The sequence below is a fragment of the Rhinatrema bivittatum genome, chromosome 7 (genome assembly GCF_901001135.1).
Source record: "Rhinatrema bivittatum chromosome 7, aRhiBiv1.1, whole genome shotgun sequence".
NCBI lineage: Eukaryota > Metazoa > Chordata > Amphibia > Gymnophiona > Rhinatrematidae > Rhinatrema > Rhinatrema bivittatum.
This window is the reverse complement of record NC_042621.1, coordinates 37,856,400-37,878,359: the sequence shown is the minus strand read 5'-3', so window position 1 is coordinate 37,878,359 and position 21,960 is coordinate 37,856,400. Positions and strand designations below refer to the sequence as shown.

At 44.9% G+C, this 21,960-nt stretch overlaps 1 protein-coding gene across 4 annotated transcripts in view; it reads right to left on the bottom strand.

Annotated features, from left to right (window-relative positions):
• The window catches only part of DHX38 (DEAH-box helicase 38), a 450,894-nt gene that overhangs the window by 353,704 nt on the left and 75,230 nt on the right, over positions 1-21,960 (bottom strand). For 3 of the 4 annotated variants that reach the window (XM_029608272.1, XM_029608271.1, XM_029608270.1), the window contains exons 2-3: positions 5,170-5,535; positions 3,152-3,339 (exon numbers count right to left, since the gene is read on the bottom strand). In XM_029608272.1, coding sequence (XP_029464132.1) covers positions 3,152-3,339; positions 5,170-5,535 — 554 coding nt within the window. The remainder of the gene's footprint in view (positions 1-3,151; positions 3,340-5,169; positions 5,536-21,960) is intronic. The other variant, XM_029608273.1, reaches the window with a different exon arrangement.

The following is a 21,960-nucleotide window of genomic DNA, read 5'->3' as shown; positions in this document are numbered from 1 at the left end:
AGTGAGAATCGAAGCTGGCTGGTGACGTGGACAATGTGGGACAAATGTTGGTGTGATTGGGACCACTGGGACTATAAAGTCCATTGTGTTACTCTTATGGCTAGTTGAGCCATTGGGGTAATGTGAACTGTAGAAGTCATGTGTCCTAGCAAGGTTAGCAGGTGACAAGCAGTAGTAGTGCGGCGAGTCTGCACTGCTTTGGCTAAGGTTGACAGTGTGCATGCTCAGTCCTTCGGGAGGAACGCTCTGGCTTGAATGGTGTTGAGATCTGCTCCAATGAACGAGAGGGTGTGTGATGGAGTCAGATTTGGGATAGTTTATGAGAAACCCCAAGGATTGTAGCAGGCTTATGGTAAAACTGAGGGATTGAAGAACTACCTCCTTGGATAGACCTCTGAGCAGCTAATCGCCTAGATACAAATAGACATGGATACTGCGCTGCCTTAGGTAAGCTGCTACTACTGCCAGGCACTTTGTAAACACACGGGGGTAGATTTTAAAAGAAGCGCGATCAGCCTACTTTTGCTTGCGCATCAGACTCAAGCAAAAGTACGCTGGATTTTAGTAGATACGCGCGGAGCCGAGCGTATCCACTAAAATCCTGGATCGGCGCGCGCAAGGCTATCGATTTCGTATAGCCTGCGCGCGCCGAGCCGCGCTGCCTCCCCCCGTTCCCTCCAAGGCCGCTCCGAAATCGGAGCGGCCTTGGAGGGAACTTTCCTTTGCCCTCCCCTCACCTTCCCCTCCCTTCCCCTACCTAACCCACCCCCCCGGCCCTGTCTACACCCCCCCCTTACCTTTGTCGGGGGATTTACGCCTCCCGGAGGGAGACGTAAATCCCCGCGCGCCAGCGGGCCTGCTGCGCGCCGGGCCGCGACCTGGGGGCAGGTACGGAGGGCGCGGCCACGCCCCCGGGCCGTAGCCACGCCCCGTACCCGCCCCCAAAACGCTGCCGACACGCCCCCGGAACGCCGCGACGACCGGGCCCGCCCCCCAACACGCCCCCGACACGCCCCCCTCCGAGAACCCCGGGACTTACGCGAGTCCCGGGGCTCTGCGCGCGCCGGGAGGCCTATGTAAAATAGGCTTCCCGGCGCGCAGGGCCCTGCTCGCCTAAATCCGCCCGGTTTTGGGCGGATTTAGGCGAGCAGGGCGCTGAAAATCCGCCCCACGGGGTGCAGACACTAGACCGAACGGTAGCACTCTGTATTGGAAATGTCTGTGACCTACTATGAATCTGAGGTATTTTCAATGATGAGGGGCTATGGCTATATGGGCAAACGCCTCCTGAAGATCTAGAGAGCAGAGCCAATCTCCCTTTTGTAGGAGAGGGAGCATGGTGCCCAAGGTAACCATCCTGAACTTTTCCTTGTGAAGATGTTTGTTTAGGGCGTGGAGGGTCCAGTATAGGACATATGCCGCCTGACTTTTTTGGAATTAGAAAATACAGAGAGTAGAACCCTTTTCCTCGCTGCAGTCGGGGAACCGGTTCCATGGCCTTGGACAGCAGGAGAATCGAGAGTTCTGCCTCGAGAAGTGGAGTGTGGTCAGTTACACTCCACGCCGGACGCGGAGAAGAGTCCGGTGGCAGTGTAAGGAAATTTAGATGGTAACCATGGGCAACCAGAGAAAGGACCCATTGGTCGGTGGTGATTGTGTGCCATGTGTTGGCAAAGTGGCACAGATGGCCTCCCACGGGAAATATTGTCTGAGGCTGGGGTAGAATGCTGCTCTCTAGAAGGGAGTCAAAACCCCGATGCAGGACCAGTCTGAGGAGCTGGTTGGGCTTTTGGGGCCCTGTGTTGATGAGGCTGTCCTCTTTGGTAGGGTCCGGTCGGTCGAGTCCAGGATGGAGGAGGATAATACCTACGTGGTTTATAGGTTAGCCTCCTAGGTTCTCGTCTAAATGGCCTTTTGGTGGTAGACGAGAAGTCCGAGGGAACAGTAGATGCAGAATTTAAAAGGGGTTTGGAAACGTTCCTGGAGGATAAGTCCAGAGGCTATTATTAGTCATGTTGATTTGGGAAATCAACCACTTATTCTCCTGGGAGTCAGCAATGAGGAATGGATCTATTCTTGACCTGGATGGGCCAATCAGACAGGATGCTGGGTTCAATGGAGCCTGAGCCCTGTTATGCTCTTAAAAAAGGATTAATATTTCTGGGTAATTATTAGGGTTTATTTTGATGGACAGAAGTATGAATTCTTATTGAGTGAATCCTTCTGTACCACTGGAAGCGAGCAGAGGGTGGGTGGATGGCGGAAACAAGAACCAGGGAATCATACTGGGGTGTGAGTAGATGACTCAGTATTGGGATAGGGAGAGGCTGGTATCCTTCAAAGCTCCAATTATGGCATTTAAGGCTCAAAATAGTAGAAGCCCAAGTTATATGGCTAGAACTTACTGTTATATCAGGCAGGCTGTACATTACATTCGAGACAGCTGGTTATTTGGATATTCCATCATTGCATTTCAGCATACATGCTAGGGCTCATGCCTGGGTATTCTGTTGTGAAGAACCATAAATGTGGAATACTTTGCCATTTGAGTTGCACCAGGAGGTTGAATTGAGGCAGTTTAGGTGTTGTTTGAAGACTTACTTACCTGTTCCCTAGGGGAGAGAGGTCAATATGTTGGCAGAAATGTCTTACTGTTTTATGTTTGTATGTAGGTATTGTAACCCTGGATGTTTTTGAAAGGATAAACAAAATGTAAAAATAAATAAAATTCAGTGGGATGAAAAGAAAATTCTGCTTTCTAAGAGCTATAAAATCTTGGTAAAAAAATGCAATAAAAACTGAATTCCAATTATAGCTTTCGTAAAACTTGGGAAGATAGGAAGAGTAGCTGAAGGGCTTGAACTACAGCAGATTCTAGTGATAACTATATTCTGTTACACACCAAAAACAGTGGACTCAAATGATGACTTTTTGGGACACAGCATACAAAAATACAGAATGCCTGAGTGAAACTGTATTAAACTGGAGGGATATCAAAGAAAAAACATTCTATGCATTACATTTGTAACAAGAGATGCACTACAGATTTTTACAGAGATGCATTAAAGAGATTTTAGAGCCCTGTCTCCTCAGCACACACGTTGGCACCTCAAGCACCAAAGGTTCTCTCATACTGGATTCCACTACCTACCTCTGTCCTTTTTTCTCCCAGAGTCTCTCTCACGATGCCTGTCCCTCTTCCTTTCTCCATCTTCTTTTGATGACGCATACACACCATGTTCCCGTCTCTCTCGTTCTCTCTGTCTACAGCGATCCCAGAATTCATCACTAACCCCTCCAGTGTAAGAAGGAGTTTCCACATGCACCGATCGATACTGCCTATAGAACAGAAGCAGCGCGGGGGAGATAATATAAATTGCCACATTAGCAATACACCACCATTACTGTATCCATAACCAGTGTCAGAGCTGTGTCCATCAAAACAGGGAGAAGACATTTTCCCACGCTGTACTCAGAAAGAAATTTGAAACCTTCTACTCATTCACCATGATTTCTTTGCTAATGTACCATTAAATCTTGTGAGCCACAAAGAATCTGATCTACAAGCTGGATGTAATCCTGCTGAGATTATCTTCAGAACAATATAGACATGACTAGTTTGCATCTCATCTTCATTAAATAACCTAGACTGTTGAAAAATATTTTTGCACATCTGATCAATAATCAAAACCTTCCAATACTTACAAATTATTTTCATCAGTATCCCTGAGATTCCTGGAGGAGTACTCTTCTAAATCTAGGTCAGAGTCCTACAAACATTTGATTTTCCTTTTGCACTTTCCAGAAATGTATTTTAATATTTCTTGATCTAAATATCCATGTAATCAACTCTACAGGTAATAAAGAAGCACTAAACGACTGCAGCTTCCTGAGTGATAGGACATAGTTCTGTGTTTACATCTTTAGATGTATAAAAGATTCTCATTTCTTAATATTAGGTTTTACCATGTGTGTGTGTGTTTGTTTTTTGTTTTTTTTTTAATGCTCTTAGGTTTTACTTCCAATTCTTTAAACCCTTTTATAAGCATATCCCTTATTATAGACATAACCAAAATTATGCAAGAAAATATACAATACTCACAAGAGTCTAATATTTTGAAACCTTCACAAACTATGCCAAAAATAGTATTTAGTCTTGTGTTTAGTTTGATGTATACTTGTAAAATAACTGCTTTCATTACAGGTTATTGTTAACAGACTAGGAAACATTAATGGCAACTTGATGATTTTGAAGTTTCGAAACATTTTATTTGGCTTTTGATATTTTTGTTATACTGTTTTCTGTATTTACATGTTTTTGTATATTTGTTATATGATTTTTATTATGTATATTTTGCTGATTTTTTATATTTTTGCATTGTATATCACTTTGTGCCTTTGGGATAGGAATTTGCTGATTTAAAAAATGCAAAAGATTGAAATTAAAAGTTCATTGCAAGTGTTCGGCACCCTGCAGCACACTGAACAAGCCACAGACTTTCATTGCTGCCAGAATCAAAAGACTTGTGTGATGTTTCCTCTGAAGGGCTGGCTGGAGACAGAGGGCTTGCCACTATAGTGGCAGCTCCCTCCAGTGCCTTTTTCAATGGATGGGTCAAGACAGATGGCCTGCCATTCCTGCTGTGGCTCCCTCCAGTGATTTCTGCTATAGATCAATGAGGATAAAGAGCTTGCCGCTGTTATGAAGACTCTCTCCTATGGCTCTGCCATGGGCTGACTGGGATGTGGACCTGCTGCTACCAAGGTCACTCTCTCTCTGCCTTCTGCTATAGTCCAGTCAGAATGGAGGGCCTGTCACTATCATGGTGGCTCCCTTTCATGCTTCTGTTATGCCAGCAGTTCTGCAGGCCTGAGGATCCATTCAAAGCCTCAGTTGCTGCAATAGTATCTCTGTACTTGTCCATGTAAGAACACTTTCTACAATCACCTAGTCATACAAAGATGAAGGGATGAATGAAGCGGTTTGGTTTGATTTCTTGTGGAGGATGGGAGAAGAACACCACATGGACTGGGCTATAGTTTCATGAAACATCTGAGAAAGTGCCTTGTACCAGATGCAACATCACTGGATGATTCATGAAGCAGGAATGTGAGGAGCCCTGAAGAAGAGCCCACATCATACACAAAGCAGAGCTGTGCTCTTCTTACCTGTCTTTCCGGCTACCTCTGCTGACCTGGTCACTCTCTTCCTCTCCCAGCTCCTCTTTGACTTCCTCCCAATCTTTGTACGAGGACACCTTAGACTTCTTTTTCTCCTCCCTGTCACTGTCCTCCTTCTCCTCCCGCTCCTTTCTCTTCTGAACAGCTAGAAGGTCCAGTCCCAGCAGAGAGGTTCTGGGGGCTGGTGTCTTAAAGACATGCTGCTCAGCGGAAGCAATTTTCTTCTTTATCACCAGCCCACCAACCTGCTCTTCAGGATTGCTGCCCGCCAGGCGGTGGATGGAGAAATCCTCCTCCATCTGCATGATCAGGGTCACTCTGTCCTGATGATCCTCCTCAGCCCTCTGGGACACTCTATATAAATTAGAAATCAGTACAGTTAATTTTATCAGTCCATTTATTTCCTGACTCTGTTTTTAGACTCAGTTTAATGTCAATATTGGTTTACTCTTGAGTTTAGTTTTTAGCGCTCAGTTTTAATTAGGTTTAGATTCACAGGTTGTCTAATTAGATCTAGAACTATTACTGCACAGTTAGCACCATCTGAAGGAAGTAAAAGGAGAGCACAGGAAGCCCTGCGATCTGAGACCTCAGCCAGCAAATATTCTAAGAGTGATTGTGCTTTTTTGATTCCTTTTTTTTTTTTAAAAGGTAAATTAATATGGTTGCAATATTAGTATACTGGGATACTCAATAAAATAAGACAGTATTGTATGTCTCTCTAATGCTCTTTGAGACTACCTATTGGGCAAATTCTAGTAGCTTTCTTAAAGGTCAAAACAAATCAAGCTGTGTTACATCAGCTGAGTGTGTGCTCAGGAGCAGACTACAGCTATTAAGTGAATGTGTGTGCACAAACTGATACAAGTCAACAAAAATCCCTGCTGAGACCTCCCTATCTTCCACCCTCTCCACCCCTAATGCTGGCTCCACCTTGGTTTTTGCCAAGCAAACCACAACCTTTGTGGCCAAAAGTACACCCTTGCAGCTTCAGCCGGCACTGTGGCAATATCCAGGGTACTTTTCCCTGATGCAGTCCCCTCAAATGCCAGCAAAATACTAGCGACACTGCCTCCTCCTATAGCACCTGCATCATTCTGATACTGCCACCTACGCAGCCTACTACAGAAGCTGCTACATCTGGAAGCGAACATATTCACTGCCTCAATTCACTCTTGCCTTCGCCAAGACCCCAACCTGCACCTTCTGTTGTCACACTGAGCAACCCAACAGGTCCCCTACCACCTTCACAAAGATCTCTATCCTGCCACACTGGATAATGCTGTTGTCACTGTAGTCTAGCTCCCAGACCCCATTGCCTGACTTCTGTCATGCCCTTTTCTTGCTTTTGTGGCAGGAGAGAATCTGAGCCTGAGGCCTGACATCTTAAAGGGCTAGAAGCCCCACAAGTAAGAAGTGTTAAAAAATAATTTTAGGCTACAAGCTACATGGCCCATGCTTCTAAAGTACGCAGGTGAGAGGTACAGCACACTCAGTGGATTCTCTCTCACCTCCTTTGCTCAATTACTAACCATGAACTATTTCACATATGAAAAGCAAGTTTTCTTACCATAAACCATGTCCCCCATAGACAGCAGGATGAATTAGTCATGACATCTGATGATGCCAAACAGACCTCTTTCTAAGCTCATAGACCAAAAGCTTCCTCCTGGAGGAAGAGCACATCTTCCTCCAGGCCTTCCCATAACTTACTGAACCATTAATTGTCAACCAGACAGGACTCTGCTTTCCTGGCTAACGCCCCGCCATGCATAGACGTTATATTTAAGCCGCTATTTCTTTGTCTCAATGCCTAATCTTGTTTGTTGTTACTCTGTACTTTACCTCTGACTAGCCTAGCCCCCCAGTTATCTACCCTTGTTATATGTAACTTCCGCTTCTGGTTAATTATGTTTAAGTTATACCCTCTGTTACATGTAAACCGATGTGATATGAAATTTTTTCATGAAGGTTGGTATAGAAAAGTGCTATATATATATATATATATATATATATATAAATGTAGGAATTCCCATGCAGGCACCACTTTCAGAGCCCCCTCAGTCGATTTTAGACCTAAATCGAGCTAAGTAGCTGATGCTCCAGAGAGGGGGGTAGGTATTTAGCATAGCTGATTCATCCTGTTGTCTATAGAGAACATTTACAGTAAGCAAACTTGCTTTCTTCATCAACAAGCAAGGCTGAAATAGCCATGACACATGGGAAGTCCCAAGCTGAGGGCTGCAGTGGAACATTTACCGAATGAGCAATCCGGACCCTATCGTGGAGAGTAGACTACTGGGTAAATAAGCTATGCAAAACTACTTGTCCAAATTTACTGTCACTTTTTGATAAATTATCCATATAGTAATGGAACGTAAAGGTATGTACCATCGACCATCTTGCAGTTCTGCAGATGTCTTCAGTAGGTACTGTTTTCAGATGCACCACCAATACAGCCATAGCTCTCACTTGATGAGCCTTGATAAGACTCTAATCTGGAGGCCTGCAAGGCATAATCATGTGCAATACAATCTGCCAGCCAATTGGACAATGCTTGTTTAGCAACTGCTATGCCCAGCCGATTAGGATCATAATGAATAGTTGCAAGGCCTGACTATGCGGCTGAGATCTTTTCCTGTAACAAGCCAAACACTAATTTATAGTCTAGGGAATGAAGGGCCTTTTCATCTTCATATGTGTGTGGCCTCAGGATGAATATAGGTAGCACAATGGCCTGATTAACATAGAAAGCTGAGATTATAAGACACTTCAGAAAAAACTGAAGAGTTATCTGTTTGCACAAGCCTTTTTCTAAAATGTTTAAGTATTTGCCTTATTTTTGTTTGTTATTAAACACAATAGTGTGTGTTTACTTTGTAATCCACTTAAAATGGTGTTACTAATATATGCGAATATAAAAATTTGTAAATAATAATAAATAAGCACCACTCAATTGTGGAAGAATTGCATAAATTGCAAATAATGAGCCAAAGGTTAGAAGTTCTTGGACTCTTCTGGTTGAGATGATTTCGACAAGGAATAATACTTTCCATGTGAGAAATTTAAGAGAAGCTAACTACAATGGTTCAAAAAGTGGCTACAAAAGTTGCAGTAGGACATTAAGGTCCCACAGAATAGGTGGTTTGACAACTGAAGATTTAGTATGCCATAAGCTTTTCATGAACTTCGATGCCAAAAGATGAGTGGAGATTGGCCTACCCTCAATATAGTAGACCACTATAGCACTGAGAAGTACTTTCACTGACAAGGTACTGAGACCCGAGGAAAACAGACAGTAAGTATTGAAGCAGTGTGAACAGGTCCAAGGAGCTGTGTTGACACTAGGAAGAGAACAGTTTCCATGTAAAGCTATAAGCTCTCCTTGTTGAGAACATAATAGTGTTCTGGTGGACACCATTATCTCCTCAACTTCTCTGGGTAAGGAAAGTGGGGCAATTAGTGAGCGCTCAACATCCAGGCTACCAAGTTGAGAGGGGGAAGGTTCAGATGAAACAGACATCCCTCTTCTTGAGTTAGCAAGGATGGATTGGCACAGAGACAGATTGGAGGGCTGATAGATAGTTGTACCAGGAATGTGAACCACACTTGTCTGAGCCATGCTGATGTGATAAATATCAGATAGGTCCAGTCTTTGAACATTTTTTGTACCATCCTGGCTATCAGTGGAATCAGTGGAAAAGCATATACAAGATTTACATTTCAGTTGAACAGAAAAGCATCCTGAGCAGATCCAAGTTTGCTGGGAAGAATGGAACAAAATCTTTTCACTTTTCTGTTCTTTTTCAAATTGAAGAGGTTGATGGAAGGATGTCCCCAAAGACTGAACAGTGTATCAGCTTGATGTTGCAGGGGCCATCCATGTTGGTGAAATATCCTGCTAAAGCGGTCTAACATGTTGGCGATGCCCAGAAGGTAAGTTGCTTGCAAAATAGCTTGATTGCATGCCCATTTCCATATTTTTATTGCCTCTTGGTAGAGTACATGACTCTGTGCCTCCGTGTTTGTAGACAAAGAAACACGGCTACTTGATTGTCTGAATGAGAATTGAAAAGATGCATGCAAGTTGAGGCATGTCTGATCATTCACAGTTTTGGAAAGTAGATCTGAAACTACCTTTTTGCTAACAAGTCCTTTGGGTTCAGAAGGGACACATATGAGTTCACCATCCCTTGATGGAGGCATCTGTTGCTAATGTAACCTGGTGAGTAAGTAGATGGAGTGGTGCTGCCTCCTATAAGGTATAAGAGTCTAGGCCACCAGCGAAGTTCTTGTTTCATTTCCTGTGAAATATTCACAGAGGTAATCAAGGGCTGAATCAACTGGTCCCATTGAGAGCGGAGGTGAGATAGTGATAGCATATGAACTGCCATCATTTGGCTTAGAACGATGAACACTTTCCCAGCTACTGTCTGTGTTCAGCAAATCGATGAACAAGGAAACAGAGCATGCGTTCAATCTGTCAGAAAAAAATGCGCTCTCCTGTAGACAGTATATCCATGTTACTCTCTGAGACAGAATTAGAATAGACTTTTCAAATTTCACTAGAAATCCTAGTGATTGTAGGAGTTGAATTGACTTCAGCATTCCTTTTGGGAAGTTGCGGTCACTAGCCAATCGTCCAAGTAAGGGGAGAGCTAGATGCCTTGTTAATGGAGGTGTGCTACTACTATAGCTAGGTATTTGATAAATACCGAAGGGGAGAACCTTAAACTAATAGTGAGAGGATTCCACCACAAAGTGTAGATAATTCCAGTAGGAGGGATGGATGAGTATGTGAGCATAAGCATCTTTAATATTCCAAGGCACATACCCTCTCGTACGCCTGGATGAAAGGTAGAGTCATATAGTTTATGGTTTATTGTTTTTTTCTATACTGTCACATCGGCAAAGCCTTCACAACGGTTTACATAGAAACATAGAAATGACGGCAGAAGAAGACCAAATGGCCCATCCAGTCTGCCCAGCAAGCTTCACACATTTTTTCTCTCATACTTATCTGTTTCTCTTAGCTCTTGGTTCTATTTCCCTTCCACCCCCAGTTTTAATGTAGAGAGCAGTGATGGAGCTGCATCCAAGTGAAATCAATTACAATCAATTAAAAGAGAAATACAATAATACAATAAAAGTGATAATAGCAAAATAATTAAAAAGAAAAGCATAGAAATTGCATAAATTAGCTGTTAAAATGAAATTCAAAAACTAAAAAACATGGAGGGAGTTCATCTTGAATTTCTCCCAAAGTATATTCTTGTTCAGATTTCTTAAATCCAGGATAGGATTCAATCCCCTGGATTATATAGGGGATATGAAAATAGCAGGAGCAGAACTCCTGTCCGTTGATCAGGCAAAATAGGTTCTATTGCCAGCTGTGAAAGTAGTAACTCTACCTCCAGGCAGGATTGAGTTGAGTGAAAGGGATTTGAATTGAAAGCTGAATATAAGGAAATGTGGAAGTTTGGGAGAAACACATGTGGTAACCAGACCCTACAACAAGGCTTCCCAAACTATGGGACGAGACCCAAAATGGGGGTCGCCAAACCTTCAGCTGGGGTCACAAGTCCCTCAAATGTCAGCACTTGTCAGATAACAGCAACATTTAGTAGTGGAAGTTAGCATGAAGCCTGCAAGTGAGCACATGCTCACAGGCCTTGCAGTGGCACTACCTTTGTATGAGTTTCTTTGGTAACTGAAGGCGCTGCACGAAGAGAAATCAGGGCCACTGTAGGCTCACAGATCCCATGCTGACTTTCATTAGTAATTCTGCAACTGCTTGCAGATTACTCAGGCTCCATGATGGGAGAAGCGATTGTTACTGCTCCTCTCTCCTCAGCCACCACTGAATCTACCCAAGAGTAAAATGTTGCCTGCCCTCTAAACCCACCAGTTGTCACTTTTGGCCAAGACCCAAAGAGAAATGTTGCCACTGACCCTGGCCAGGGGGATGTTTAGAGAAAGGGCTCACTGAAGGGGTGGATGAGATGCAGGAGAGGTCTGAGGGTTGGTTCAAGTGAAGAGGGACTGGCTGTGGAGGGGCGGGGGTGAGGGGAAGGAGTGACAGAAGATCTTATGGGGGGATATACAAGGAGGTGGGTAAATAGGAATAAACTGGATGGAATGTGAAAGAAGGGTCAGAAGGGAGGAGGTGACGCTGGAAGGTGAGAGAGGAGATGAGGGATGGGATGATGAGGAGGAGATGACAGAGGATCAGCTGAGGGTTATAAGAAGGGCTTGGTGATGAAAGAAGATTAGCTGGAAGTATGTGAAAAGGGTTGGATGGGTTGCAGAGGTGACAGGAGCAGAGGTTGAAAGATAGGGTCCGCAGGGGGAAGGAAGTTCTCTTGAAGGGATGGAATTAGCTGGTATGAAGGAAGGGTGAGAAGATGAAATTACTACTTATTTATTTAAAGGCTTTTATATACCGATGTTCATGTACTAATACATATCACGTCGGTTTACATAGAACCAAAGTTGGAAATTACATCGAACAAGAGGGTACAAATAACAGGGCTAATTTCGTAAGAACTTATAGATAAAGCTGAGAACGACTTAAAATTATTACAAATAACAAATAACAGACAACAAACTCGGATTTACAACAGGCTTAATAAGCATGGTTGCGTATCAAAGTACAACTGACAGGAGAATTTATGGTTATAGAATCGGACAGCTAGCGTATTGGAGTTTGAAGTGCGTGAATCAATCCCATAGGGAGAGACCTTTAAGTGAAGGCTTTTGTGAAAAGCGAAGTTTTGAGCTTCTTTTTGAACGTTCAACTACAAGTTTCAAGACGAAGGTCCGTGGGGAGGGCATTCCAGTGAGAGGGACTAGCAGTCGAGAATGCTCCTTTCTTTAGCAGTGACTTGGGTGGAGGTGCATGTAAGGTGCCTAGTTATCTGGTTCTGATAGGTCTCAGTGATGCATGCGGACGAAGTGGGTCGCTTAGATCTAGCGAAGTTTGGGAATGGATGGTCCTTGTGGGTTATGGTTAGTACTTTGAATATGATTCTAGATTTAATAGGGAGCCAGTGTAGGTTTTTTAGAATAGGTGTGATGTGTTCTCCTCTACTAGAGTTGGTTAGAATCCTGGCAGCCGAGTTCTGCAACATTTGTAGTGGTTTGGTGGTGATAGCTGGGAGGCCAATTAGCAGAGAGTTGCAATAATCAATTTTAGAAAATAGAATTGTTTGGAGGACTGTTCTAAAGTCCTGAAAATGGAGGAGAGGTTTCAGCTTTTTCAATACGTGTAGCTTGTGAAAGCATTCTTTCGTTGTGTTTGACAAATTGTTTGAGATTCAGCCTATTGTCGATGGTAACGCCAAGGTCTCTTACGTGTGTGGGGGAGATCCTTAGTGGTGTGATTAGATTGTTGGCAGCCTGAAAGTTGTCATCCAGGGTGATCAGCATAAGTTCCATTTTTGAAGTATTGAGAAATAAGTTGAGGCTAGTGAGGAGGGAGTTTATGGACTGTAGACAATTGTTCCAGAAGTTGATGGTGTTGGAGATAGAATCAGTAATTGGCAACAGGATCTGGACATCGTCGGCATATATGAAGTGTGTGATCTTTAGACTTGAGAGCAGATGACATAGGGGGAGAAGATAGATGTTAAACAGGGTTGGGGAGAGGGAAGATCCTTGAGGGACTCCGAGAGTGGACTTGACCGGGTGAGAATCTTTGTTGCTTATTCTAACCTTGTATGTCCTGTTGTTAAGGAATGATTTGAACCATTCAAGGGCTGATCCAGAGATGCCTATGTCTGAGAGCCAGGTGATGAGGATAGAGTGCTTTACGGTGTCAAATGCTGCAGATATATCGAGAAGTGCCAGGAGGTAGGGGGTCTTTTTCTCCAGTCCGGAGAGGACTCTGTCCGTCAATGAGATTAAGAGGGATTCCGTACTGAGGGATTTGCAGAATCCGAATTGGGCTGTTGTGAGAATCTTGTAGTCTTCTAGGAATTCTGATAACTCTTTGTTAACTATTCTCTCCATAAGTTTGGCGACAAACGGAAGGTTGGTGATGGGGCGAAAATTGGCTGGGTCTGCTGGGTTCAGGTTGGGTTTCTTGAGGAGAGGTTTGAGGGTGGCTATTTTCAGCGTGTCTGGTACTAATCCTTGGGTTAGCGAACGGTTGATAATCTTTGCTAAGGGCTTCGCAATGATGTCTGGGATGGCGAGTAGTAATTTAGATGGAATGGCATCTATCGGATGATTGGAGGGTTTCATCTTTTTGAGTATCGATTCTATTTCTAATGAGGAAGTGGGTTCGAAGGATTCTAGGTTTGCTTTCTGGCTGAAGGAGGGGGGGGGGGGGGAAGTAGTGAGAAGGAGGTTCTATATTATACGTAGCCAGAGGAGCTATCAGCTTAAGGATTTTGTTTTCGAAGAATTGAGCAAGTTCAATGCATCTGGATTGAGCTTGATCATCAGGGATAACTGGAGAGGTGGGTTTTGTGAGCTCTGAGACATAAGAGAACAGTGCTTTGGCATCGAAGGAAAAATTGTGAATTTTGTGGGCATAAAAATCTCTCTTTGTGCGAAGGATGTTGTTTCTGTAACTGTGTATGAGGGTTTTGTACTCATTTAGTGTAGCATTGGGATGGTCTCTTTCGCCATGAGTGTTCTTTTTTTCTCAGTTCTAGTTTGATGTTTTTTTAGTTCTTGAGTGAACCAAGGTTTTTTGTTTTTACAGGATGGGTCGAGCTCTTTAGTTTTTAAGGGGCATAGTTTTTCTGCCACCTTGTTTGTGATGCTATGCCATGTAGAGATGGCTGCTTCTGCGTCTGAAAGGTTAAGGTTAGTGAGTTCCAAAGAAAGGTGGGAGGTAAGGTCTTCCATGGAGCAAGAGTTCCTGTAGTGAATTGTGGTTTTGGTGATTGTTGACACAGGGTTGTCCTTGATACAGAGATCCGTTGTGATCATTAGATGGTCTGACCATGGGATAGGGGAGCAAAGAGGCGGGGAAGATGGTGTAAGGCCAGAATTTATGAATATGAGGTCCAGTGTGTGCCCCGCTTTGTGCGTGGGACTTTTAACGATTTGTGAGAAGCCCATAGCCTTGAAGGAGGATAATAGCATTTCGCAGTTGGAAGATAGGGGGATCACATCAATGTGAAGGTTAAAGTCTCCCAAGATGACTGCTGGGGTGTCATTTTTTATGTGTTTGGCAATGAGCTCAATGAGTGGAGATGGATCAGAGTCAAGGAGGCCGGGTGGAGCGTAGAGTAAACAAATTTGGAGATGTTTTGAGCTAAAGAGGGCAAATTCCAGACAGGAGGTATGAATAGTAATCTGTAGGGATAGTCTCAGCTCGTTTTTTGCCGCTAAGCAGAGTCCCCCCCCCCCCCTCTTTTTTTAGGTCTAGGTATTGAATAGATATCATAGAGGTGAAGGGGTAGTTGATTGATAAGGGCTAGGTCTGTGGGTTTCAATCAGGTTTCTGTGATTGCACATATATCCGGTTGAGAGTCCAGGAGATAGTCGATTAAATGTGTTTTTTTCGAAATTGATTGGGTGTTAAAGAGTGTTAGTGAGAATAAGGAAAGCCCAAGGAATTGAGTGAATGGGGAAGTCATAATTGGTATCAGGCACTTAAGTTGGGGGATTGTAGGGTCAGAGCATTTTTTTCGGTTATAGTAGAGGTTTTTGATGGTGGGGATAGGTAACATGAGCATGATTGAAGCCCCAAAGGATATTGAAGAAGAGGGTGAGTTAATGATGACTGGATGAGGCTTGTCTCTGCAGAAAAGTGTTAACTAAATGGGATGAAACCCTTAGGGTCTGCAGGGAGAAGCGCACAAAGGTCGTCGCGTAGGCGTGTGGTCTGCGGTCCACCAGTCGGAAGAAAGCTGGGTGAGAGCTGGACGTGAAGGGAAGAGGCAGGTTGGACGAGGGCAGAAGAGGCTGAGTGTTGGAAGGCTGGATGAAAGCTGGACGTGGAAGGATGAGAGCTGGATGAAAGCTGGACGTGGACGGATGAGAGCTGGATGAGTGCTGGACGAGGACGGATGAGAGCTGGATGAGTGCTGGACGAGGACGGATGAGAGCTGGATGAGTGCTGGACGAGGACGGATGAGAGCTGGACGAGGACGGATGAGAGCTGGATGAAAGCTGGACGTGGACGGATGAGAGCTGGATGAGTGCTGGACGTGGACGGATGAGAGCTGGATGAGTGCTGGACGTGGACGGATGAGAGCTGGACAGAAGTAGGCCGAGGCGGGAGGAGTGCAAGTATGTTGGTTTAGATTAGCGTGTAACTCTGCTGTGGCGGGGCTGAGTAGCTAAAGGAGGGACTTTCTTCTGAATCCTCACAAAAGGCTCACAAAGGGGTGCACTAAGGGTCAGGCCCCTTTGTCGCGCTCCCTTCAGCGCGCGGCGCCTAGCAGAGCCCCGATTTAAAGCCCACCGGGGCTGGCTCTGATTGGCTGGGCGCTCGAGTCGTAGGCGGGCCTTGGCGCGGATTTTCAGTTCGTCTTTTTTTGCTTTAGGCGGCGTGAGAAGTCACGCAGTCGGCGTTGGAACCGCCCGGGTGAGGGGTGAATTTGACTGACCTTCCCCCAGCGGGGCTTTGGCGCCGAATGCGCAGGCCTTCCCCGGCTGTTCCTCTCACGCGCGAACAAGAAGAAATTATCTGATAATTTCCTTTCCTCTAGGAGTCAGGCCAGTCTGTTCCAGATGGGTTTTGAAAGCCAACCAGCAGATAGAGACAGATCAAAGCTCACTGATGACACTCCTCATATACCTCTCTATTGACATCTGCCTGCCAGTAAATTCTGCAAAAGCTGTGGACAACTTTAAACTATTACAACTAGGATCAAGAATACCCCCAAATTTATTTTCTTTAACTAATTTGTTCTTAAGCTTCTTGAACAACATAGAAACGTACAGAAACATAGAAATGACGGCAGAAAATGACCAAATGGTCCATCCAGTCTGCCCAGCAAGTTTGTGATAGCATCAACAGTAACAGGTTTATTGGTTAAGCATAGTAAAGGCTGCATCAGCATGTTACCCATATTCTTATTTGTTTTCCCAGATCTTAAAATATAGTGTTCTTGTTGGTTGCTGTCCGAGTGATTCCTTCCGCCCCCCCCCCATTAAAGCAAAGAGTAATATTGGAGCAGAGAGCAACACTGAAGTTGTATCAACAGTATGAAGGCTTATTGGTTAAGGGTAATAACCGTCACACAGCAAATCATCAACACCCGATAAGAAGGAAAGAATACCCGCCCCGCACCCCCCCAATATTCAATAAGTACGGGATTTCTGAGCCATTCTCGAGTCTCCATTATCAATCTGTATTGCACGGAGGCACAAATCATCATCAAGTATGTAATGAAACAGTAACTTTAAATCAGCAATAAGCGGAAGTACAGACTTGTCTGACTGTCCTAAATGAAAGGAAATTATCAGGTAAGTAGTAATTTCACCTTCCTCTTCACCCAGTCAGGCCAGTCTGCCACGCACCTCCAAGGAAAATGAAGCCTTCTTCCTCATGCTTACATCCAGACAATAATACTTAGAAAACGTATGCAAAGACATCCAAGTAGTTGCCCTGCTAATCCCCAACAGAGATACCAATTGCAGCTCAGCCCACAAAGTAGCTTGCGCTCTCATGGAATGCATATGAATCTGCTTAGAGGCAGGCATCTTAGGCTCTACATATGCTGCTGTAATCGCTTCCTTAATCCATCGTGCCAATGTTGCTCTAGCGGCCATGACCCCTTTTCACACACCACAATATAAAACAAAGAAATGGTCTGAAGTTCTAAACTCGTTAGTCACTTTAAGATAGCGCAACAAATGCCTACGCACAACTAGTGGCTGAAGAAGCGCATAGTCTTCTTTTTCTCCACAGAAGGCAAAGAAATAGATTGATTCATGTGGAAGCTTATCACCACCTTTGGAGAAAAGAAAAGTACTGTGCGAAGCTGTACCTTATCTGGAGTAATGGTTAGAAAAGGGAGACACTCATCTCACTAAACAGATGGCCACCAGAAATACTGACTTAAAAAGTGAGCAACCATAGTGAAATACTCTTAAGAGGGAAGCACTGTGGCCCCACTAAAAAGGAAAGAACCAGATTAAGATCCCAAAGAGGAATGGGATTCTGCACAGGTGGCCAGATTTGTCTGATTCACATCTGGATGAGAGGACAGGAGCCTACCCTGAATTCGGCTCCTATATCAGCAAGCTGCCATGTGCACCTTTAGGGTATTGAGAGCCAACCCTTTAGGCAAGGCCCTTTTGAAGAAATCCCAAAATCAACAGCACAGAGGAGTGGCTCGGCACAAATTGACAGCCAGAGCACCAATCCTCAAAAATTATCCACACTCGCACACAACATCGTGGCCTTCAACTGCATGGCTATGACTACCTGAGAATAACCTCTCTTTACCAATCCTTTCAAGGGCCAGATTTTAAGAGAATCAAGCCACCAGTCCCCCTGACAAAGCAACTTCTTACAAGATCGAAAGTGAAGAGGACTGTCACATAACAGCTGGGATATATCCGCAAACCATGGTCTCTGGGGCCAATCTGGAGCCACCAGCAGAACCTGGTCCTGGTGTCTCACAATCTTTTGAACTACCCTACCTACCATGGGCCAAGGAGGAAATACATACAATATTCCTTTCATTGGTCACTCTTGTACTATGGCATCTATGCCCGATCGCAGTTCCTTCCTGCAACTGAAATATCAGTCCACTGTCACATTTGCGCCAGCCACCATCAAATCCAAAATGAGCAACCCCTACCTGGCCACTACGAGGTCGAAGACTGCATCCAAAAAAGACTTCATTCTCCTGGGTTCAAGGAATGCTGGCAGAGATGATCGGCTTTTTGCACATTCTCCACTCCCACTATAAGAGAGGCCAACAATGCCAGTAGATGCATTTCCACCTAGGGAAGAAGTAGATCCATCTCCAAGGAGTCTTGCGAGCTCTTTGTCCTTCCTTAATGGTTTATGTATGCCAGTGCCGTGGCATTGTCTGATAATATTCTCAGCACCTTCCCACACATCCAGTGAGCAAACTCGAGGAGGGCCAACCAAATTGCTCGTGCCTCCAGGCAGTTGATAGCTATACTGGCCTCCACTGAGGACCACTGTCCTTGCTCCTAGATTTCCCAACAATGAGCTCCCATCCCTTTAGACTCATGCCCACTGTCACCACCACTCAGGTTGGAAGAGTCCGCTCCACTCCCCATCTCAGATGGTGATTGCCCAGCCACTACAGTAAATTCTCTGCAACTACTCCTGGGAGCATCAATCACACCATGTAGTCAAGGGACCGGGGACTCCACCCAGGAATCAAGGTCCTTTGGAGAGGACGCATGTCGGCTCTAGACAATGGAACCACATCCAAGGGTGCCGCAATAGATCCTAGAGTCTAACTCCAAATCCTCAGAATCCGGCTCCATGAAGCACCCTAATCTGACTCCCCAACTTCCAGATGCGTTCCTCTGCAAGATGGACTTGGCCTGAAGCCCTGTCAAACCGAACTCCATTTTCTGCAATAGTTGCAGGTTTCTTCTGCTCAGACTGACTATCCAACACAATTCCTGCAACATCTAAACCACTCATTTGGTGGCTGCCTGGCTCTTTTGGCAGGACTTCACCTCTATCAGCCAATCATCCAGACACGGGTGCACCAGGATGCCTTCTTTCCACAAAGCCACTGCCACCACTATTATCATTTTGGAAAAGGTTCGTGGTGCCATGGCCAACCCAAATGGAAGCGCTAGAAACTGATGACGACACCCCAAAATGCAGGAATCTGATGTTTTACCCAAATCAGAATGTGAAGATAAGCCTCCATCAAGTCCAGGGAGGTGAGAAATTCTTTCTGCCTTACCATGACCGCTGACCGTAAGGTCTCCATCCTGAAATGATGACCCTTAAAAATCCATTCACCCGCTTTAGATCTAGGATAGGACCCTTTCTTTGGTACGACAAAGTAGATGGAATAACAGCCTTGCCCTTCCTGATACTTGGCAACTGAATCACTGCTTTCAACACAACGTTGACTATACTCTCTCACTTTTCCCGGAAGTTATAAGGGGAAGCCATAAAAGCATCTGAGATCGGGTGCTCAAATTCCAGGGTGTATTCATGGTGAATTATCTCAAGAACTCACTGATCCAATGTTATCTTGGCCCACTTGTGATAAAAACAGCATAAACAGCCTCCTATCTCAGGCAAGGGTAGGTAGGCCCCAAGGACTCATGGTGAAGCCTTGGAGGCAGTGGTGTTCGCTGTTCCATCCTTGGAAGGTTTCTTGTAACGAAAGGATTGGTTCCGGGAAAAGGTACGTGACCTCTGACCAACCATTCGCTATTCGAGTGATACCTTCCGGAGTCCAGCTGATGACCCTGCGAAGCCAACAAAAGGCAATAAGTCCTAACTCTATCCTCCAGCAACCTGGGAACTTTGGAGTCACCCCAGACTTTAGCCATCTTCTCCAACTCATCACCAAACAATAACCACCCCTTAAATGGCAGCTTCATTAAGTTGGTCTTAGAAATGTTATCTGCCGACCAATTGCACAACCACAGGAGCCAATGCACCACAATAATGGATGCCACATCCCAGGCTGCTGAATGGACTAAATCGTACCCTGCATCAGCCAAAAAGGCCACTTCTGCCTCCAAGTGAGGAGAATCCTCTCCCAACTCCTCCTTTGCTTCCTGAGCCAAAAGCATGCCCGAGTGCACCGTGATGCAACAAGTTGCCAATATCTGGCCACCACATCAAAGGCTTGCTTAAGCACAGCTGCTATCCTGCATATCTTTAAAGGCGGTATCTCCCTCCACCAGGATAGTGGTCCTCATAGTCTCGGAGTACACTAGGGCATCAACCCTTGGGAACCAAAACCTCTCCCTCACCTAAAAATCCAGGGGGTACCTACCCGCCAGGGACCGACCCCCTTTAAAATTAGCCTCCAGAGCACTCCACTTCAAATCTATCAGTTCCTGCACCACCTTATAAAGGGGGGAAAAAACCCCACAATGCTTTCTGCAAGCTCACCATAATAGGATTCTTTCTAGCAACCTCAGTTCCTCTACCAGAATTGTCATCCAGCTACAGTGTATGAAGGGACTGCCCAATCAGAGAAGATAATTTGCCTCTGTGAAATACCCGCAGCATGGTTCTGTGAGCTCCCCCCTCCAAAGGAAGCTCTCCTTCTTCCAAGTCCGCAAGGCCATCCACTGAGGGAAGCCCTGGGAAACAATTCCAAGGAGTTGTCCAAATGATAGGACTCCTTCCCTGACCCCTCTGGGTCTGGATATCTAACTCCCCCGGGGAACGATGGCGCCGCATGAAGAAGCACCTTCCCCACCCACACAGAAAGACTCATTACAAAATGCCTGTAGCCCCTAAAATATTTCCAGACAGGGAAAGAGTAGCTATACCTGTACCCTGGACTGGTAGTGCTGCAATAGCAGGGCAAGGAAGTGAAACCCCACCACCACCACTTGTCCTGCTTTCCAGCATCAGAGAAGAGCCAACTCCTTGCCCCAAACTAGATGCCCGATCTGCTCCCCAGACCAGAAACTCCTTACCAAACATTTCCCCTCAGCCTCTCTGCAACCCCCTGCTGCCAAAAACTCACATGCAGCCACTTCTCCCTTTATGGCTGTTTTCCCTGCAGAGCCTGAACTGCCCTCCCAGCATCACCATTCACAGACCTCAAGTAGAACACAGCGCAAACTTCTTCCCATGCTCTGTTATCATTACCATTTTCAAGTCCACCATCTAATCACTCTCTGGCTTCTCTGGCACTCAAAAAAAAAAACAAACAAAAAAACCCACAACTAGTACTTCCCCTGCAGCATGATTATGGCCACCATCATCATAACAAGCCAGCCACTCCCCTGTTCAACGTCCTGCACTATCCTGTGCACTATAACATTCAGTGCAACAATTGTGGTGTTTATCTCCCAAGACCCATCATTTGGAGAACCAAAGATTATCCATTTTGTCTTCAGCTGTCTGAAATGAAAAAGGAGCAGACTCATCTGAGAGTGAAATAGTCCAAGTTTCTATTAATCTCCCCTTCCTTGCACCATCAAGTATCTCTCTCCTAACGCCACAGAGGATTCAGAAACTCAGGAAAGAATGGTTTACAGTGGGATCTGGACAAGACAAATGACAAGAAGACACCCAATTTCCCCAACTGTGGAGCATCCTGTGTACCAACCCCCTCTCCCACAGAGAAGTCACACATCCAGGATTCAGAAATCCAGGAATAAATGGATTACAGTTGGCTCTGGCAGAATAAGATTTGTGATTAAGAGACACTCACTCTCCACGCTGTTACCCTTACATAACATCTTATCTGCATTGGATAATGAAGAAACTCCAGCAATGGAAAATGAGGTGATGTCTGAAAGTGATGTAGTCACCTAGAGTACCCAGAAACCCTTAAACATTATTAAAGGTCATAAAAGGAAGCTGCTTCCGCTGGGAGGATAACATCAGAGGAACCAATTTGGGAAATAATTTTGATGAGAAGGCAACAATTAAAATGCCTTCCAGGATTCCTTAGCCAGCAGAAACACCAACCAGATAGCAATGTAATTATAGAAGAAAGTAGAGACTCAAATATCAGTTATCATCCATCTGGAAACCAATGACCTTGCTAGAAATGGTATCCTTCCAGTACAGAAAGACTTCCAAAATTCAGGGAAGAAGATTAAACTTATGCGAAAGACCATTGCCTTTTCGGAAGTATTACCTGTTCATGGGAAGGGGAAGAAAAG